Source organism: Scleropages formosus, chromosome 5 (assembly GCF_900964775.1).
Source record: "Scleropages formosus chromosome 5, fSclFor1.1, whole genome shotgun sequence".
Taxonomy (NCBI): domain Eukaryota; kingdom Metazoa; phylum Chordata; class Actinopteri; order Osteoglossiformes; family Osteoglossidae; genus Scleropages; species Scleropages formosus.
In genome coordinates, this window is record NC_041810.1 from 29,770,827 (window position 1) to 29,793,018 (window position 22,192).

At 39.2% G+C, this 22,192-nt stretch overlaps 1 protein-coding gene across 1 annotated transcript; it reads right to left on the reverse strand.

Moving 5' to 3' along the window:
• Positions 1–404: 404 nt before the first annotated feature.
• LOC108942125 (protein disulfide-isomerase TMX3-like) lies at positions 405–21,939 on the reverse strand. Its single transcript, XM_018765259.1, has 16 exons — positions 21,867–21,939; positions 21,563–21,614; positions 20,526–20,565; positions 19,899–20,022; positions 18,097–18,142; positions 15,495–15,575; positions 13,802–13,901; positions 13,620–13,697; positions 11,607–11,673; positions 5,460–5,558; positions 4,499–4,556; positions 4,300–4,353; positions 2,675–2,731; positions 2,229–2,358; positions 1,629–1,697; positions 405–1,321 (listed from the first exon to the last, which is right to left on the reverse strand). Exons 1-16 carry the CDS (start codon positions 21,901–21,903, stop codon positions 1,034–1,036), a joined length of 1,380 nt encoding a protein of 459 aa, XP_018620775.1. The 5' UTR covers positions 21,904–21,939; the 3' UTR covers positions 405–1,033.
• Between the last annotated feature and the right edge of the window lie 253 nt (positions 21,940–22,192).

Below are 22,192 nucleotides of genomic sequence, written 5' to 3' on the forward strand. Positions count from 1 at the left end.
GAATAGCCCTTTTAGTCTTCTCAGCATGTTATGCCCTCTAAAAACACAAATATTAAAAAAAAAAAATAATAATAATAATAATAATAATAAAATACATAAAATACATGCACACAGAAGTTTTGAAATATCTGAACGCTTCACGTTATTCCGTAAATCACAATGGAGCTTGTAAATGAGCGTTTATATCTATGAGTTTTATGTTAATGCACAGAAACAAAAACCAGTAAAACAAATCAATGGATTTACAACAAAACACTTTGGCTCAGTCAATGAGGTAACATATATGTTTTTTAAAAAAATTTCTTCCTGTCGAGTTGGACAGTGTGTTGAACCAGACACCCTTGGTGGGCTGGTGATCCATTCTGATCCGTAAAAAAAAAAAAAAAAAAAAAAAAGTTTTAAAAAAAACTATGCCGAGCACTCATACCCTAGAAGTGGTCAAAACAACAAGAGAAAAACCGTTTTTTTTTATTGATCAATACCCCCAATAACACCCAAGTGCTCTTTTAAATCACAGAGGGCCTGATGACAACCTCAAGTAACTTAATGCATATTAATCCATTTATACAACTGATCATAATTCTCTTTCTGGATGAGCACTGCTTCTTATGTCCTCTACTTCTGTTGAAATACAACAAATCCTCTAAGCACCAGCAAAGAACGGTCATACTCTCGGGGGGAGGGGCACTGAGGGACAATTTCCTCGCTGTTCCAAAAAACCTGATGCAAGCTGACGAACAGAATAAAATAGAAACACGTGGAAGTAAAATGACTGCATAAAGGGCAGAAAAGGTGCTGCGCCGATCAAGCCTGTTATACCAAAAGGGTCCCCACGTCTATAAGCTGATTTAGCCGTTTGTCGTTGAACGGGGCCCCGCAAAACGAGGGCCGACTCTACAAGCATGTGCGCCTGTGTGTATGTATACTGTACGTATAAATACACATATTCTATCTTCAAGTATCATGGTCTTAAGTTTCTGAAATAAAACATAGTATGAAAAGTATATTCATATTTGAAAAGTGCATCCCTGTGTTAGTCCACTTTCTTACTCTTCATATTCTTCTTCCCCAGCTCCTCCTTCCCTGGTTCATTGGGTCCTTTCAACTCCATCGGGGCCTTCTGGCCCTGTCCCACGTCCTCCTCCTCCTCCTCCTCCTCCTCCTCATCCTCGGTGAGCCCCTCCCGCTGGAGCGGCTCCAGATCTTCGCTCGCGTCGTCCGACACCGAGGCCGTGCAGATGCCGTAGCACATGAGGCTGATGACGGCGATGGGAAGGCCAAACAGAAAACAGCCCAAGATGGGGGAGCTGCGAAACACCGACTGAGAGAAAAGCAGAGAGACGACAGAAAATGTTTTTCTTCCCTCCCACCCCCGATCTCATGATCAGATTATAACATTTAATAACACAAGGTCTTTAGAGCACCACAAAATCAAAGTTTTTATGAAGTACAATATGGGAAGCATTCTGCATGATGTACAAACCTTATTCTCCTTCACGGCAAAGACCGTAAATTACAACACAAGGAGGAACCAATAAAATTCAATGGCAAAGAATTGAAAAGAAGTGTTTTTCTCCATAATTTCTTCTGCACTTCTGTAGCACGGCAGGGAGCCCTGACTCACTCACCATTACAGTTGACTTGCCGTCATATGCCAACCTCTTCAGGCGCTGAAAGAAGTTATCGCCCCCCTGCGCCTGCTCACACCATAGGAACTTATGTTAAGGCAGCGTATTAAAAAAATGTCACAGTACCCATTGTATATAACGCAGTAAATTATGCTTTTAACAAGGTTTTTTTTCTTTCATTTAAAAAGCATGTCAGAATTCCTCAAAACATCATTCGATTTCCTTTAAACCGAATTACTGCTAAAAGATTAATATTTTTAGGACATTTAACTAATCTTAATCAGGAAATAAGATTTCTTGAGAATTTATCATCGCTGATCTACTATATAATATTGTTTCACCCTCTGTATGTGTTTACGCTCACAAATACATGAGATCACCACATTTTGAGTAAAAAGTTAACAGTCCCACCCCATTTACATACCTTTACCGCTATATTTAGAGCCAGAAGTCCGTGTGTCTGGCTTTCAACCCATTTATCAGGTCTTTCAACACAATGTTAAATGTCACTTCAGTGTTTCACAGACTATAATGGACGCATTGTATTAAGGCTCTATTCATATTTTAAACAATACGGAAATTAAAAGGCAGGTTTCAGACCTGAGACGTCCCATCTAGTACACTGTTCATGAAGTGGATCAGCTGCTCCATCGTCTCCACCGGTTCACTGGGTAGAAAGTACTGCTCGTTGGAGGCATTCAGAATGATGATGGAGGGTACTGTCACCTCACTTGCCAAGGGGGGGAGACACACAAGTTACCCACATGGTTAATGAAACCATGATTAATAACCACTAATAGTAACAAGTGTTACACACAATTAAGTGTGAAACTGGCACAGCAGGATAACTATCTTCGTTACACAAATCAAAACCTGTTGTATAAAAAGTCCACAATAAATGTAAATAAATGAATACTTTCGTTGGAATTTTTTTTTTTTTTTTTTTAAACACTCAGTGCAGAAGATATACAATTTCAACCAGAAATGGTACTTATTAAATCACTAAAATTATTCGCCCTGGTGAGAGAGAACTGGGACAAACCCACCCCATAATGAGGCTGTTGATGTAATCGTTGCCGTCCATGTAGCCAAACTGGAAATCTCTGGGGAGAAACAATGACAAAAAGAGTTGTCAAATTCTCTCTTGTGTTCTGATGCCCAAGGGACCAGCGTGTGCATGACCAGAGAGTTCAGTTTAGGTTTTCTCACTCCAAGTCATCATCAGCCCCAAAGAACGAGTCCAACTGTATGGTTCTCGAGACGGACTTTCAGAAACCCTCCAGTGTCCAACTGTCGGTGACTACAAAATGCGACAAAACCACCCCCACCATTTCCCTCACATGGGGACAAAATGAAGATAATTTTATTTAAAAGAATATTTAGGGCTCCCAGAAAGTTCGACCTATATTTTGACCTATATTTTAGTTGTATTGCTTCAAGGTAGATGATATTAATCAGTCAAAACCTTCTGAGATCCAAGAATAAAATCAAATCATTAATCAATGAAGCAGCAAATTCCTTCCGTACTTTTTTTTTTAAACTCTTTCAGTTGGGACTACATGAGCTGATGTATAGTTAAGGTTGTGGGTTCAAGTCCCAGCAGGGTCCCACACATGCCATCGGGGCTATGTAATTATGGTCTTGGCGCACTGGGTCCTACAAGTGCTCACTAAACAACTAAGAGCTAAAAGACACAGATGGGTTCAGAGGAAAAACATTAACCACAAATAAATACAACAGTGCAGTGACACTGTACCTAATATACAGTTAACAGATCAGATAACAGTTTAAATGACCACAGTCAAGCAAAAAGAGAGGTAATGATGGATTTTGCTGAAAAATACCACCCCTAAGTAGTGTATTTGTCATGGGGAAGAGAAACGTACGCTAAATGCTTACTACTGAGTAGGCGTGTTGTCTACCATTCATGAATTTCACCAGTGGCAACGTCTCTCTGCCATGGTCTGCCTATAGCCCAAAGTCTGATTTCTCTCTGATTTATCACCTCACTTTGTGATCTGTACCATGTTTTACTGAGATCCATACATACAGGAAAATATTTAATCAACTTTGTCATTCTGCCCATCTGTGAGTTGACCGTACAGGAGAATGAAATTTCGTTTCTCTTCACACCTCCGTGTCACATAGAACATACAGTGCAATTTGTTGAAAAAATAAATTAAAAAATATAGAACATTTTACATAACATAAAAATATATATACACACACACACACACACACACACACACACACTTATATATAAAATTTCCCTAGTAGTTCTGTGTTGGTTTAAAAGTGTTTAGTTTTCCTTTGTATAACAAAGGTTCCTTTTATGACAATTTCCTCTGCCATGTAAATTCAATTTGTACTGTAAATTCCTACTCAATTCCTATTCCAGTTCAATTTTACAAATAACAAAGGGACATCACCCCGGTACAATGTGTCCGACAATAAACATGTCGATAACAACTGTTGATCAGTATGTATAAGTATCTGCATCTAAGTGTCTCTTTCCACTAATGTAATGCACACCTTGTATTTTCTAAGAGATGTACATCACGATGGAGAAAAACATCTGCTAAATGATTAAATGTAAATGTAATAAATGCAAAACCATTTGTGATCAGGTATAAAATCAATCTGGAAACATCCACAGCCTGAAGTAACTCACCTGTTGTAATGATCTCTGTATTCAGTGGTTACCCTTTGAATCAAGTTCTTCAACCTTGGAGGAAGGAAAAAAAAAAAAAAAAGACTGTCGATAGTAAATTGTTTAACAGCTCATTTAGTGAGCCAAATACATTCTCTCAACTCGACTCTTTGGACGTTGTTAAAGTGACCGGGGTGAAAATTCAAAGTTGTTTCTCTACCTGATACTCTCTTTGGTTGGGTTCTTCTCATCAACAACTGCTATTGCCACAAATTTGCCTGTTTAAAGAGAGTTTTTCGGTTTACTCATCGTGGATGTGACTCAAGCTCTAACTTGCCACAAAAAAGCAAAGACAGAATTTGTAGTGCTGAAATAAAATAGTTTTTTCAGGATTTAAACTACGATTTTGACAAATGTGTGAGTGTACACACTGTTACAACTTCCATCATCTAAAATGCATTTCTAATTGCTACTGCCATTGATATATCACTAAACGACTGAGTGAATAGATGATATTACTCCGTTTATCACTGCGTCGGTTTGTCTGGATACTCCTAAACAGCCTGTAGACTTTGATTCTACGCTTCTCTTCATCTAATTATCCACAGAATACAAAAATTAAGCTGACTGGATAGAATAAAGGCAAATATTTCAGAGATCATAAATCACCACAAGGTCTTTTCGCAGAGACTGTCTATAAGTGAAACCACAAATTTTCCTATATGGGTCTAATTTAACCAACCAATTGCCTTCTGTCTCTCGTCAGCTGCAGCCGAGGTGCAAAAAGAGAAATAATTTTGCTTTTGGCCAAAAAGAGAGAACTCCAACTCCGTTAATACCTATCACTAATAGTAATTTCATAAATTTGTAATTTACGCCTTGTGTTTTCTTTCCTTATGTCCTTACAATTTATGTCATAGGCTATTGGGAGGATTCACAGAGTAAGAATTTCATTGTATGGTGTAACGAACTGTTTACTGTACACGTGACACTAAATTCTTGAATCCTGAATCTTAAATAGACACCCAATATAGCACATTGATATGACTTTGCACTTGGGTGTAAATATATGGCATATCCTCCCCCACAGAGAGCGTAGATGGCCGATGACTTGTTTTAAAAGCATCTCGATATGAGGAGCAGTCTGCCTTTGGCAATGAGCCCCACTCAGTTCCACGCACCTGACTCTGCCAAGTCATACAGTGTGAATCCATCGATGAGAAGGTAACTCTGGAAGCGCTCCTTAGTCACCCAGGAGGACAGACTGCCATCAGCATATTCTAAATTGAAGGAGAATGAGAACTAAATGAAAAAGCAGTGTGATTGAGGGCTTTAAATTGTTTTGACAGATTCTCAAATACAACAAGCACCAAGACTGTGGGTCAGCAAACTCCCCATTTGTGCTAATGCCTGTTTGTCAGACACAACTCTCCAGATCCAACATTAGAACGTCCTCGTCATTGCGATTTAAACTTTAAAGAGTTGCAGCATACTGTTGTAAGAAAAAAAGTTTGCAGACACTTTGGAGTTATCCAGATTTCTGCAAGAATGGCTCCTAAAACGTGATCCCATCTACATACTAGCAGCAACCATTCATTCAGTGAAGATATCGCAACGTTAAATGTCTCGGTAAAATAAGACCGGAACTCCAGGTCATTCCAAGAGGTTTACAAACTTTTTGTCCAAACTATACAGTGCTGTAAAAAAAGTATTTGCCCCCTCCCTGATTTTTTATTTTATTTATTTTTTGCATATTTGTCACAGTTAAATGACTGGCATCATCAAGCAAATTTTAATATTACACAAAGATAACTGCATTTTGTATTTACTCAGGTTTTTAAATGATGATTTCAATTATTAAGGGAAAAAAGCTGTCCAAACCTAGCTGGCCCTATGTGAAAAAGTAATTGGCCCCCTCTGTTAAATCATGAATCAACTGTGATTAACCACATTTTTTGGAAAGCTGAGTTAAATTTCACTTGCCACACCCAGGCCTGATTACTGCCAGACCTGTTGAATCAAGAAATCACTTAAACAGAACCTGTCTGACAAAGTGAAGAACGCTAAAAGATCTCAAAAAGAAACACATCATGCCGCGATCTAAAGAAATTCAAGAACAGATGAGAAACAAAGTAATTGATATGTATCAGTCTGGAAAGGGTTACAAAGCCATTTCTAAGGCTTTGGGATTCCAGCGAACCACGGTGAGAGCCATTATCCACAAATGGAGAAAACTTGGAACAGTGGTGAACCTTCCCAGGAGTGGCCAGCCTACCAAAATTACTCCAAGAGCACAACGACGACTTATCCAGGAGCTCAAAAAAGAACCCAGAACAACATCTAAAGAACTGCAGGCCTCACTTGCATCAGTTAAGGTCAGTGTTCATGATTCAACAATAAGAAAGAGACTGGGCAAAAAATGCATCCATGGGAGAGTTCCAAGGCGAAAGCCACTGCTGACCAAAAAGAACACAAAGGCTCATTTCACATTTGCCAAAAAACATCTTGATTATCCCCAAGACTTTTGGGCAAATATTCTGTGGACTGATGAGACAAGTTGAACTTTTTGGAAGGTGTGTGTCCCGTTACATCTGGCGTAAAACTAACGCAGCATTTTATAAAAAGAACATTATACCAACAGTCAAACATGGTGGTGGTGGTAGTGTGATGGCCTGGGGCTGCTTTGCAGCTTCAGGACCTGGACGACTTGCCATAATTGATGGAACCATGAATTCTGCACTCTCCCAGAAAATCCTGAAGGAGAATGTCCGCCCATCAGTTTGTGACCTCAAGCTCAAGCGCACTTGGGTTATGCAGCAGGACATTGATCCGAAACACACCAGCAAGTCCACCTCTGAATGGTTCAAAAAAAAAAAAAAAAAAAAAAAAAAACTTAAGGTTTTGGAGTGGCCTAGTCACAGTCCGGACTTAAATCCAATTGAGATGCTGTGGCACGACCTTAAACAGGCCATTCATGCTCGAAAACCCTCCAATGTGGCTGAATTAAAACAATTCTGCAAAGAAGAGTGGGCCAAAATTCCTCCACAGCGATGTGAAAGACTCATTGTCAGTTATCGCAAACGCTTGATTGCTGTTGTTGCCCCATGGGTGGCACAACCAGTTATTAGGTTTAGGGGGCAATTACTTTTTCACATAGGGCCAGGTAGGTTTGAACAGCTTTTTTCCCTTAATAAATGAAATCATCATCATTTAAAAACTGCATTTTGTATTTACTCGGGTTATCTTTGCACAATATTAAAATTGCTTTGATGATCTCAATCATTTAACTGTGACAAATATGCAAAAAAAATTTTTTAAAAATCAGGAAGGGGGTAAATACTTTTTCACAGTCCTGTATAAACATTTTAATTCTAAGGGATATCTGCAGCTGAAGCTTTGGGTCATTTCTTCAGAAAGTGTTTGCAAGTGTTTGGGTTGAGGACAAAGATCTATGAACAAGTACAAATTTAGAATATACACATTGTTATGGGAACCACACTTGGCTCGAACCCCAGCCATTGAAAGCCGTTTTCATTGCATGGTCATTCAGGACATGCATAACTTTTTAACAACACAACCAAACTAAATAAAACAGCACCCATTTTCTCCAGTGCTACAAAACTGACCGCACACTTTTCCCTCCTATTTTCAGCACAAGCTGACTACAACACATCTTAAGTGCAACAACAAGTTTCGTCTCCACAAGAACACGAGTAATTGTTTTACCAAATCAAGTGAGGTTTTCCATAAAATCCTTTCAATACTGTGGCGCTGCCATCTTGATCTCTTAATGTCATTAGCCCCCGTTCGAAATATACAACGGCAATAGAGAGGGACACGTGGTACTTCAGCTGTTCAAAACTCTGCACCTGACTTCGCCACCAGGGTCTGACACTGAGTGTAAAGCCCTCTTTCCAAAGGTTTATCCACAAAGGGTTAGCAAGCCAGAGGGGGAAAAAAAAAAAAAAAAGAAAAAAACCTGGAGGAACACCTTCGGAGAAGATATTTCCCCCGAGTCACTTTGAAATTGATTTGTACCTTGAGTGACGCAGTGACTCCTGCAGGGTCACATAGGAGAGGCTACCTCTGGGCTAACACTCGCTGCAGCTTTATCATTTCCAGCTGTACTCCACCAGAATACGCAAGTATGCTTATTGTTACTCTAACACACTGTCAACATGGCCTATACAAATAACTCCTTTACCTGAGGATATAAGAAAATAACAGAATATAAGAAGAGGTGTGCTGTGCCACGAATCAATCGACCGATGAATTACATTTTAAGTAGTGCAGCATATTTCTACAAACAAATAACAGGACAGGTGTGTGGCACGCAGACAGTACACCCAGGTAGTCCCCCCAACCGATTTCTGGCAGTGGAGCGATGTGGTATGTGGATACCACCTGCTTACGTACACATACTGTATACCCTGTTACCTTTAAGACCCAGTTGCCATGACTCCCCTAATTGAGGATGAGGATGAGAAAGGAACTGGAGGTCCTGGAGCAAGAGACAGAAGAGACAAGACTGTCCTCTTTCCCTTTTCCCTCATACCCTGCCCAACCCAAGAGTTCCAGAATAAAGACCACCATTTCCATAAAGTCCAGTGGGCTTCTGGATACAGTAGTCTTTACCATGTCACAAGTATTGTAAGCATTGGCAAGTATTGGTTTTAATTCACTTGATAAACATACGTTTGCTCAAACTATTGACATTTATTCATTTATCTATCTGATGCTTTTCTCAAAAGTGACTTGCAGCATTAAGCTACTTACAACTGTTTACCCATTTACGCAACTGGGTAATTTTTAGCTGGAACGATTTAAAGTAAGTACTTTACTTGATCGTACCATAGACGGAGGTGAGACTCGAACCCAGGACGTCCGAATGCAAAGGCAGCAGCTCGGACCACTACGCCATCAGCTGCCCCCATTTCCAGATCGCAATCTAAACCTCAAAGGCTGCTTATTGCAATCCAGAAATCAATAAACAAACACAGACACGCATATATACATACAAAGGAGTTCTCTGAACAAGCAAGTTTCAGGAAAATCAAATTGATGGCCTCAAATTACACCAAAGCCCTGCACTGTTTACTGTTCTTGAAAGCCCTGGTAAAAACCCCATCCTCTGCAGCTCATCCCTGGAGAAGAACACACACTTCTCCCCTGCTACTGTACTGAGAGGCTGTTGCTAGGAGCCTTCGATCCTGCAAACTTAAAAGGACAGTTAGCCGTTTTCAGGGGGTGTGGAGGCAGTAAAGCAGGACACTTTACGCTGCTGAGTCATTGTACTCATCCCAATTATCTTACAATGGTCTGTCTCATCTCACTTTGATTTATGATTGAAGAAAACCATATTGCTTTCCATGTGAAGCGATGTTCCTTCAAATAATGAGCCTCAAAAGCCATATTCATCTTGACTGCTGGGGGCACGGTGGCACAGGGAACAGCGCTCTCGGACAGCGCAAGAAGATGGTGCTTTGATCACCGTTCCGTCTGGATTTTGCACTCTCTCCGTGTTCACGTGAATCTTCTCCAGGTGCCCTGGTTTCCTCCCACTTTCCAAAGATACTGGGTTCAGGTGAAGCGGTGACTCTAAATTGCCCACAGTGTGAGTGTGCGTGGGTTACATTACTCTCGGGTGTAGATCAGTGATTAAAAGTCTCGCCGACAAAATCAGAACTTCATTATTCACCAAGTTCACAACTGTTGGCTGCCAAAATCCATTGGGAGCACAAGGACTACCGACATTGACAATCGGTTCAGAAGATGAAGCAAAGTTGAAATTTCCCATTTAATGAGGGTCAGGGTACTCTCTCTCGTAGCTGTGTCGGCGCATGTGATCATCCGAATCAGACACTAAACGTAACAACATGGGCCAGAAGGTGGCGAAGTAGTTAGACCCACTTCGTTGCATTTGAAGGACTGGGGTTCTAATCCCAGACACTTTCAGTACTCTTGGGTAAACTCTTACAGTGAAAATTACCCTTTTGTATAAATGAGTAAACAATTTTAAGTAGCTTCATGCCGTAAATTGCTTTGAAGAAAAATGTTAGGCAAATAAAAAAAATATCAAAAAATAAGAAAGCTTCTCCTACAGCATCAGGTAAAAAAAAAGTTTGCATCTGTCTATTTCATTTAATAAGGGCGAAAGGAATCTATGCCATCCAAGAACTTGCCAGAGGCAAAAATGTCAAGGCTTCTTTTGAGGAATCTATCTAGAGCATTTCGAGTGCAGCCCATATACATGTCTGTCTGTAGCGGAGTACATGTACCTGTTGGTTCCCATGAGCAAGGTTAATAGTCCTAGATCGCCAGAGAAGTAACAGATTTATTTTTCTTTTTTAAAAATCATAGAGGCCAGAATAATTTTGCATTTACATCTATCTAGACAAAAAGCACCTCAGAATGCCCAAGCAACCATTCTGGGTTTTCATCACTATGGTAACTCGGGATAGAGTACAACCGCAACAAAACCGACACACACGCTAAAACGAGCCGCATGGGAAGCGTGGCAAGGAACGACACTCAGATCACAGGGCTTGAAAACCACATCAGGGCCCCCATTTCTGTAATGTGCATTTAAACCGTCTCGTCCGCTCAAAGGAGCCAGATAACAAACCCTGAACAACAGGACTGCAAAATTCCGCAGTGTCCCAACATTGCATCATAACTCCGTACAGAGAGCCCACAAGTGACGGCTATGGGTTTGGCTAAGGAAAATAAAAGAAAAAAGATGAATAAACCAGTCATAGAGATGGCAGACAAAAAAAAAGTACCTTTTGTGTACAACCAATAAAATGTAGCATGTTGGAAATATATACAGAATATTTATGTGACATTAACTATAATTAAACAAACACCATATGTAAGCCAGCAACTTACACATGAAGAAAACAGAAATAAACACTAAGATAATTAAATTATATTTAAAAAAAAAAAAAAAAAAAAAAAAAAAAAAAACACATACACATAAATGCATAAGACAAAATAATTATATTTAGACTTTTTATATATTTATAAGTTGTATTTACTATTTTTCATATATTACAAACAGAGTAATCCCCGACTACCACAGAACTCAAAATACTTTACACAAAAGTAAGTAAATGTCTGAGATTTCACCACAACGCTTGTCAAAAATATAGTACAAAATACAACCATTTATGATTCGGTTTGTTTTCAAAACAGATTTCCTGTAAAAACCCACGGGAGCTTTTGCAATGTGAAAAACAAGTCAACAAGGAACCACAACACCGACATAAACATTGCAACAACTTTTCCCAAGGTGACACTTTCAAAAATTAAACACATACAAGACTCACCATCATACACAAAATAAGCCCCATCCTTGAAGACCACGACTGCAGGGACCTCATTTAAAGTCACTGCCTGGAAAACAAACAAACAAACAAACAAACAAGACATTCAGTGAATATAATTCTACTCAAAATTACATTTCTGGCAAGTCATCTTCGAGACAAAGCAACTACCCGACAATCATTAATATGCTTAAGAAGCTTAACCCAAGGACACTTGAAAACAACACTTATGTTTGTCAATTGTAGTCGACGACATTTGTTTTCACGAACAAATAAGTCAGGCTGTACGTGAAATTTACATCATTTTAACGCTTACGTCTCGATCAGTATTGTAAAGAATGTATAGAAAAATCCCATGTTACAGTGCCAGTGTGACTTTATGTTAATGTTAAGAAAGTTATTGGGTTATATTCACATTTACTCATTTCACTGACACTGTTCTCCAAAACCACTTACAGTGTTAATCTACCTACAAGGATTCACCCATTTATACACTGGGTCATTTTTACTGGAGTAATTTAGGGCAAGTACCTTGCTCAAGGGTACACAGCAGGAGGTAGAAGTCAAACCTGTGACCGCCTCATCCAAAGGCTTCAACTCCGCCACTATGCTCTCCGCTCTCCCTATATATTAAAAGCCTAGAAAAGGGATTCAATAACCAGAATACGGCGCAAACTGATTTTACGAAAGCTGGTAAAATCAACCAGGGCCCGTTAATTTTTTTTGGATGCTCGCATCCCTACGGAAGACGAGACAATGCATGAAAAATAAAGCGTACTTCGGGGTTGGGGGTGATAAAAACAGGTCTATTCACTAGAGCTAGGGCTGCATTCAGACTCAACAAAGGACTCCAGCCTCCTAACAAGAGAATCGCCAAAGCCTGGACAACATATTAAAGAGGTTTTGAGCTACTGACTCTACAAATCCAGAGTCTCAAAAGCGAAAGGATCAGAAAGCTCACGAGAGCAAGAGCAGCACACGATATCTGCGATTGAGATTAACAGATGTAGGTTATAAGATTAAATTGTTTTCCCGATGACATGCCTCAGAGTCTAGGTTTGACATATGGACCCTTTTATTCCCCCAACTAGAACTTCCATCACAAATCCCAGAGCAGCCCAACAATCACTCTGGGCTTCGAGATTGTGCAGCTATGACACAAAGTCTTTCTGCGAATTCCGGTGTGCCAAGTGTGACTGCTTCTTATTAAGAGGTCAGTCAGTGCATATTTAAAAGAACAGGACAGCTGTGCATAAAACTGTACATTTTTGCACCGGAAGACTAAGCCTACTGTGATTTTACATTACACACACTGAAGTCATTTGTTTAGCTGACGATTTTTTCCAAAGCGACTTACAACTTACAATTATTTATCCGTTTATACGGCTGGGTAATGTTACGTGATCAATTTTAGGGTAAGTACCTTGCTCAAGGATACTACAGCAGTAGGTGGGATTTGCAACTGTCTATCAGTGGTGGCTGATGGTCTAAACAAAAAAAAACAGACAAACTACTTTGTCTGGAGAAGACATGAAATCGGATATTACTGAATCTGCAACTGAGCTCTCCAGAATCCCAAAAACACGGTATTCACATGGCGCGCTGGACAATTTCTGTAGTGGAAACGGGTTTTCATGCCGTTTAGTCAAGTTCAACGCAGGGAAATCTAATTTGCTCACATTCCGGCATGTGGCTGAGATGACAGTTTCTCTCCTTCCATTTGATCATAGAATTACCTACAAGTTTCTACAAGTGTAACAGGAAGAATCCCCCCCCCCCACTCCCACAGTGTTACAGAAAGGCCTACAATCCATAGAGCCAAGAAACAGGTGGATCACACCATGCACTTTGAAGGAAGCGTGTACCTCAGCTTGGTCCTCCTGAACTGGCACGTGTGCCATGATTTAAGAGAGCATTTCATTTCAGTAATGCCTACGACTAAACTGAAAAGAAAAAATATCTTATTTTTATTGTCTGCTTACGCATGTGCTGTCCACTCTGTAATCGAAAACCTACCTCGGGCAGCACCTCCTCGGAGGCTGAGAAGAAGTAGGTGTTTATGATCTGCTCGGAGGCCACCTCGATGTACTTGTCCTGAAACAACACAAGGCTGCCTGCTAAATTAAGTAATGTGAATGTATTTATTTATATGACTTGACCCAAACCCCTAATGTTGCAGTAAGAAGTTCGAAATATACCTTGAGCGTCGAATCCCCGCCGACATAGACGAAGAGCACGTCGTGCCTCTTCATGATGTGTTCAAACATCTGCTTGCTGGGAAGAGGCCGGACCACTGGGCTAAGGGAGGGATTAGACACACGGAAGACAATTTTAGGAAGCTTTGGGCGACACCATCTCTGACTGGGACTGCAGACATTGAAATAAAACCATCTCTCTTAGAAAATATGCAGAACGATGCTGCGCTGTATGCACCTGGTGTCACCATGTGGACGATCTAGCAGCTTCTGCAGAAATGTTCCATCATAAAGCAACGTAACCGATTTTAATTAAAGCGACTCAAGGCAGATCATTGTTTTTAAAGCAACATTACTATTGTTGTACAAGTGATCAGTCATAAATACACAGCTTCAGTCTGAGATACGCTATGAAGATACGTACCTAAAAAACACTGGTAAATAACACAGGACATTCTCAGCTCAATGAAGAATCATTACTATAAATTTATTCTACGTATTAGACTTTTTGATCTGTAGAAACCAGCATATAATATAGTACATATTAGTTTAGTACTAAATACATTTGCATTAATATAATACATATCCCTTACGGTTACTTAATTTACTAAAAAACATTTTTAAAATTATTTTTGTATTTTAAAAAGAGTTTTATATTCAGCTGTGATTTTTTTTTTCCTCCCCAGAAAATCTTGAAATGACGGAGACAAAAAACTGCATAATAGTTACAAATCAAATGTGAATGTTTACATGCGCCAAATTTAAAAAATTCATGAAAGAATTTACAAACTGTAGCTCATAGCGCTGTTGTCTCATACCACCTGGATAGCGTGAGAGGATGGGGGTTCGATCCCTGCTCAGCCTGTGTGGAGTATGCATGTCCTCCACGTGTTTGCACGGGTTTTCTCCAGGTGCTCCTGTTTCCTCCCACAGTCCAAAGACATGCTTTGGAGTGAACTGGCAATTCTAAACCTTCTATTTTGTGTGTGTGCGTGCTTGCATGTGTCTACGCAATATGTGTGAGAGAGAGACTAGAGTTTCACTGGTGTGTAGATGAGTGGCTTGTTGTATGTAGTGTATCTACCATTGTGGGTGAGTGTGTGTGAAAAGGCGTGGGCTGATACTACATAGTGTTTATTGGAAGTGGCCTTATAGAAAAGTGTTGGCTAAATTAATAAATGTCTTCATATTTTGCACTTCTGTCAATAAAATGCTACTACTGCCCCCTTTAGGGTATATTTCAGTATTACACCAATAGTTCTGCAGTGAGTAACTACAGAAAAGCGATGAAACTCAAGTACAATCAAACTGAAAAAAAATGTTAAAAATGTTCAAAAATTTGCATCTGGGCAATTTATAACATGAGGAGCGAGTGTTCACACAGGAAGTCCAACTTGGAAAACTCAGCAGAGCTTGAAATACAATCAAAGTTTGGTAGAAAAATGAATTAACCACATGAATTGATCAATTTATTTCTACTTATTTTCATAGAGCACTCTTGTAAATTGAAATAAATTCAATTGAATTTCCAATCAAGGATATACAGTACAAGTTATATAGGTTAAAATTAAAAAATGTTTTAAACACTGCACTGTGTTACACCACTGACAGCGACAGGACAGAAACAACAATACATATTCGGACTGTCAAACAGCGATCGAGGTAAATAACATCAGATCAGTGTATTTACCCTTACCCTGCTACTCTGTTGGCGAACTCAATGATGGCATCCTTGGTTCGAGGTCCTTTATAGTTGTAGGATAAATCCCCCTTGAACCTAAATGGGATAAAGAGGACAAGGATGGACTTATTATTGCATTCAGCAAAAAATTCATTGCGATTCATTTAATTCATTTATTCTTAAAAATTCATTGCAAATATTGCTCTGTCTTGTTTTTAATATCACCCCTGAACAAACTCACAAGTTCGTAAAAATGCTGCCGATTTGAAAACCTGGACTATTCCACACTAATTTAATTACAAAAAAAAAAAATCACGTATTCCGTGACCCGTTAACTCAGTAGCATAATCAAATTAATTCAGTCATTAAAAATCACTGTTACACCAAAACAACTGAAAACTGCAATACCAAATTGTATTAACGTCAAATTATAACAAGAGCACTTTGAGACAGACATCAGGTGAATTTTTATAAATGCAACGGATACCTGGCTGTTATTTATGACACCTGATCCGCAAATACATAGAGGACCCTGCCAAGGTTACCACAGTACAGTTACTGTGAGACTGCTCTAATGAACTTTGATTTAAAAATGGATTCTTCCCTCTAAGGTGTGGTTACTTAGCAGCACCACGGTGAAACTTATTTGGTCTTTACAGTATTATCCAGTCATTTACAGGAGGATATTCGTCAGGAGTATCTAAAACCAAAAACAAGACTCTTAACCTTGAAGGAACAGTTTATATATTGTAGAAACTGACAAAACTACAATATGACTTTGTAAAAAATCCATATTACACACGGTGTAAAGCCTTTTGCGTACACACCAGAGAGGAAAGAAAACATTACGTTTATTTTTTTTATTGCATTTTCTTTAAACCCTTTTGTTCTATTTTCTGAAATTCCTCTGCTGCTGAGCCAAAAATGGCCTGTATTTCCGCTGCTATTAGTTGGCAGCAAAACAATCAGAGGAAGAAAAAGATGGAGAGAGTAGGTAAGGAAGGAAGAGGACAATTTTCAGTCTTACTTTTTCCAGGCTGTTTCATTAAGCGTTATTTTTTGTTTGTTATAGATATAGATGTGAGTGTATTATCATTATTATTACATAATAATAATGATAACAATGTCTTTAAAATAAATTTATTAATGCAAACTACCTTGTTATTTTGTGCCCATGTCCATTTTAATAGGATGTGGTGATATATTTGATAGCCATAAAATTGTTGTCACTTTTTGGGGCTCAAACGCATAAAAATTTTCCAGTGAAAAATTATTCTGAGTTACAAAAGTTTGCCATTGAAAGGGATTTTCTGGAAAATATTATCTTGGTAAAGCAGCGGAAGACTGAAACAGACATACTGCATTGTTATAGATATATTATAAAGTAGGTTTTTAACAGAATCTAACCCTTTAATAAACCAAGGGATTAAGGTGTATTAATTAATTAATCATTTACTGACTGCAACGTATTGGGTGGACTTGCAAACAATGCCCAGTTGAGCCAAAAGTGTACTGGCTTTTTTTTCTTGGCCAGAAAGGTTTTTCAATAAATTCAGTAAGTTTATGGACGTTGCAGTTTGAGAAGTGTGCCCTGCTCTACAGCTGCCTTCAACAAATAGTCAAACGTAATCGCCTGCTGCACACGACAGTCACTAGGGTCAAAAACAAAGGGAAGCAATAAGCTGAAGTGATTTGGAGAGTCTGGAGTTATAAAGGAGGAGTCTAAGGGGAAGAAAAGGTGAGAGTCTGGGGTTATGCACGGGAACGGGGAGGACTGAAAAGAAGCTAAAACAATCTCGGAGGTGTGAAGAAAGTCAGCAGTATAGCGATGTGAACAAGTGCACAATGACTCTCGTGACTTTTAAACTGAGTTGTGGCAGAAGAGTGGTTCAGTATGGCTCGCCATTGCTGTTAAAGGCATCCTGTCTCATTCTGTTGGACTGGTGTGTGTTTAGCGGTTAAGTTTCGGAATATTTCGGAATAATCTAAAATTAAAAAAGAGCATCCAACACTACTGCAGTATGTTTGCGATTGTTGGGAAATGAGCCAAAGTGCTGTAGACGTAAGTTGCCGAGATGTAAACAAAAAAAATGTAAACAAAGAGTTATAATCCTGGCTAATTAATTAGATTGAATCATGAATTCAACAAACTCATCAGATGTGTGTAGAACAGCTTGTAAATTAAGATGCTCTTACAGAGCAAGATTCGTAATGACAAAAAACACCATATTCCCACGGCTCCAAAGTGTTGCCCACAGGACAAATAACATTAACACTTGAGTCCCATAGCAACAAAGCCTAAGGGTGATTATCTCAAGCGACTGTTACTCAAATCTCTGCTGACACTGAAGACGACCCCAATCAGTAAAGGACTCGGACACAAAAGAGATTAACACCGCACCATAATGTCAACAAATTAAATATATACTACAGTCTTTTTCAATATGCAGAGGCAACATTATGATAGCACCAGGGCAGAATTGCACTAGCAATTTACTGCAATTCAGATAACTGTATAGTGACTGAACAAAAAGTATAAAATACCTTCAATATATTTTAATCCTCAACACAAAACGTGCCCAACAAACTGATATAACATGCAGCCAAACATACTCACAGTTTTATCGTCGGGTAGCCTCGCACAGCAAACTCGGCAGCAACACCTATAAAAGATTACAGCTAGAGTCATAAACACGAACAGTCCAGGTGTAAAACCTGCCAGGTACCCCTGGCTACGCTGTCCCAGCCAGCTTTAAGATCTTAGGTAAAATACCACCTTTTTTTAACCGTACTATTAATAATAAACATATTATTATTAACATGATTATTACTATATAACAGGTAAAAAAGTATTAAAATGTTAAAAGGTTGAAACAAAAGGCAAGGTTTCAACCACAGTCTTACAGCATCTGTAAAACATCTGTACTATTTATATCTATACGTCACAAATGTAAACGTCATGATGGTTATATGAGCATCCAATAACCACGTTATGCCCCTATCATTACCATACACTTTATACTGCAATTCTTTGACGGAAAGAGTTGTGCAACCATTAAGTGATTCGAAGCGATTAAGGACAGATACAAGGACCGGAGCAAAACAGGGTTTTACCTGTTGTAGTGGAGCAGTTCACCTGAACCATTCGTCCAGAATGGGTAAAGCTGTCTTTTTCCCAGTAAAAAAGGATAAACTACACACCTTAATTATCTGCATTTATTAATGTCTTATTATCCTGAATTTCATATACATTAGTGAGTGTAATCAAGGCAAAGGAGAACAACTAAGTACTTTTCCAAGAGTTCAGATGTGTTAAAATGCACTCATTATAAACAAGGTGTGACAACAGAAATTTTGAAAGCACTCATTCTGAAATTGCGTAAATCCTACCGGTTTGCTTGTGACCGCGTAAATGTAGTTACACCGCAGACCCAAACTTTCCGAACTTTCATGTCGCGTTATAAGTGAGTCCGTGTTATAACGACTCTGTGGTTTCGATGGCAATTGAAAAAAGTTTATCTCCAGTTTGCTGCCGAGAGAAGATGAACGCAAGTAAAAGCAACTGTCCGCACACGTGTGTGAGCGAAAAAAGCGATACGTCGCAGCGTAAAAACTTCGTAATTACTATTAACACCGAACAAAGTGCAATTCAACAATTCTTGCAACGTTGTTGACTTGACGGTCTTTGCACATTAGTATCCCAGCATGTGAGCAATTTAAACCTGTATTGCTTTGGAGCAAGAGAGCAAAGGTACACCAAAAGATGATGAAAATAAAAGGATTTACAACATGAGTGACAAAAACAACAGATCTACGAGGCAGCGCTCACAGTTTTTCCTCAAAATAAACTTTTTTTTTTTTTTTTTTTTTTTTATTATCCACCATCGGTCTGTGTTGTAAGAATTGCTATATTGCATAACTCTACCTTTCGATTTTCGAAAATGTGTTTGGGAACCACCCAGATTTGAAACACGTGGAAAGAAATTGACCGGAAAAAAATCTGGGGTCCAAACTCTGACCACATTATATGCGATCCCGTGTTGTACTGGGTCTACAGTGTATCTCCCAAGACAAATACCAGAATTAAAAGATTTACACAAGAAGAAATTTAAGAGAAGGACCTAGATGGCTAGCTATCTAAGTTGTAATCCTACGTTTTAAAACGATTACATTAATGTAGCGACCATGATGATCTGGCAGTTACTGCGACTTAATCAGGGATTTTTTTTTTTCCCCCCCGACTCCTGAAGTTTTTCTGGAAGTACCCAATCTTATTACTGAACAGCTGAGACAGGTATTAGTGGTACTTTAGGTTAATGTACACCATCTGGTGCGTTAGGATAAGAGGAACGGAGTTACAAAAAAGGTGTTTTCCCCCATTAACAATTCATGCTGTTTCATGACATGGTATCGATTTACCAGTATGTGCAGTGGCATCTATCATTCCCACTCGAACCGGCGACCCAGAGCTCCTTAGCTCTGCCCCAACTTCACGCCAGACTGGCTCCAGTTTCTTGCAGTATCCACACCAAGGTGCATAGAACTGGAAAACAAAATTCAATGTGAGCAAACGCAGCGATCCTTATTCCCCACTACAAACATGTATGACCAATTAGAGCGTGTGCACCTTCATTATGGTGTCTAAAAACAAAGGGTTAAATTAGGTTTTCAATGATATGAGGTTTCCATTTGTTTGTATTTACAAACTGGTGTTTATAGCTGTCCTTCCATGGAAAGCTCTCTGTTGGTGTTGGCAGGTGAAATGCGCACTCATCAGTCTGCACATTTCGTTTTTGTTGGTCAAGTCAGCACTCTCACACCTCAAAGTTAAGCTGTTGCCCGAGGCAGCTGGATTTGCAGACGGCACATTCGGCACAACCGGAATAAACCTTGCACGCATGACTAGTCTTTTCCCAAAGGCCACAAGGCTCTCCGGTCGTTTCCGCAGGGGATGAGCCCAACGGCACTGATCGGAGATGGCTATCGGACCACAGCTGAAAAGGCCGATTGAGCCATTTCATCTGGATGCGCATATGAAGTACTTACATCCACCAGCCAAACGTCATCCTTTCTTGTCTCCTTGAACCTGTGTATTAATAAAAAATAAAAAAATAAAAAAAAGACTATCATCATTGTGAAACAGCTCCCAAAGCAATGGTTCATAATATAACAAGACAGACTGGAGCTAAGCTTTCAGAAGAAACTAATAATAATCATTTAAGTCTAAGTCAAACATAATCAACCCCCAGAATTTAGTGTTGAATTATATGATTTCAAAGCCCTATAAAGGGCACATAAATGGTAGCGTAGTGGTTACGGCTGTTTCTTTTTAGAAGGTTTGGGGTTTGAATGGGACTCCAACTCTAGTACCACTGACCAAAGTGCTTAGATACCTGGCTGTATAGTATAAATGGGTAAATAACTGTAAAGGTGACTATTTAATCTTGTAATTGGCCTTGGATAAGTGTCATCGAAATAATAACATACATATAGACTGGTATTATTTGGATAAAGGCTGACCACTGTCTTCCGTACCCAAGGAACATCCCCTTAGCTAAATATGCGGAAAACTCGGACCACATGCAAGAGATCTATTCAAATATTTCGGCCTCAGATTTGTTGCGAGTTAGGATTTCCGCACAAATTCCAATTAAAATGAATGAAATAATAATAATAATCCTCATTATTACAAATAGAAAAATAAATACAGCCCACACTAAGAAAAACTATGATATAAAATGGATTTTTGGAAAAGTAGATTATCATGATCCATCCAGAGACACACAGAGAACAATCTAGAAAGCAGCGGTGCAGACAATATAATGTACAGCATTAATATTTTGTTAATTATTAAAAACAAAAAAGTGCCCAGCCGTTGGAGAAGGTTGTGGGGTGGCAGTTTGACACATTCATTCTTCCACTCTCACCCATAATTTAACTTCATCTACAAACACAGTATGTGTAATAAATTATTAAAGTTGACATGATCGACATGATGATGATGATGATTATGATCGCGCCGGATCAAAGAGAACACGTGAAGATCTAATTTATTAGTATTAAATAATAAACATCACTCTTACGTGTCATCGAGGTTTTCGACGAAGCCAAGGACCGCTGCACTGAAGAGACACGCTGTTTTAAGAGGGAAAAGATCGGACACGTTTGTTTTATGACACTGTTGTTGTTGTTGAGAGAACGACGTTAGACGATGCGATCGCTTCGCTAACGAGCAACCGGGGGGATGAAATGCAGCGGATAACAGACACCGTGTGAGCGAACGACACGGCCCTGAACGCTCTGTTCAAACAGCTCGGGGAAGAAACAAACGAGATCCAAAGTTCTACACTTCAGCATGGTGAGAATGAGGTGTTTTAGAAGCGTTACCTGCACAACACAAAGTAAGGCTCTCTTTGGCCATCATCTTCCTGAGTAGAAACACCAGGCAGGAAACAGAAAGTACAGGCGGCCCCTAGTGCGCATGCGCCAACGCCGGTTACGTTGGAGACGTTAAGCTAATTAAATATTCAGCGGGAAAAAGTTTGGGCCATCTTGTTTGAATGTGTAGCTATAAATGAAGGAAGGGAGATGTCTTGTGAGCCAATCTGTAGATTGTATCTGGCTAAATAATATCTGAATAAAATGAAAAAAAAAAAAAAAATGAAAAAAAAAAAACATTTTTTCTTGTTTTTATGATACTGTGTATCACACTA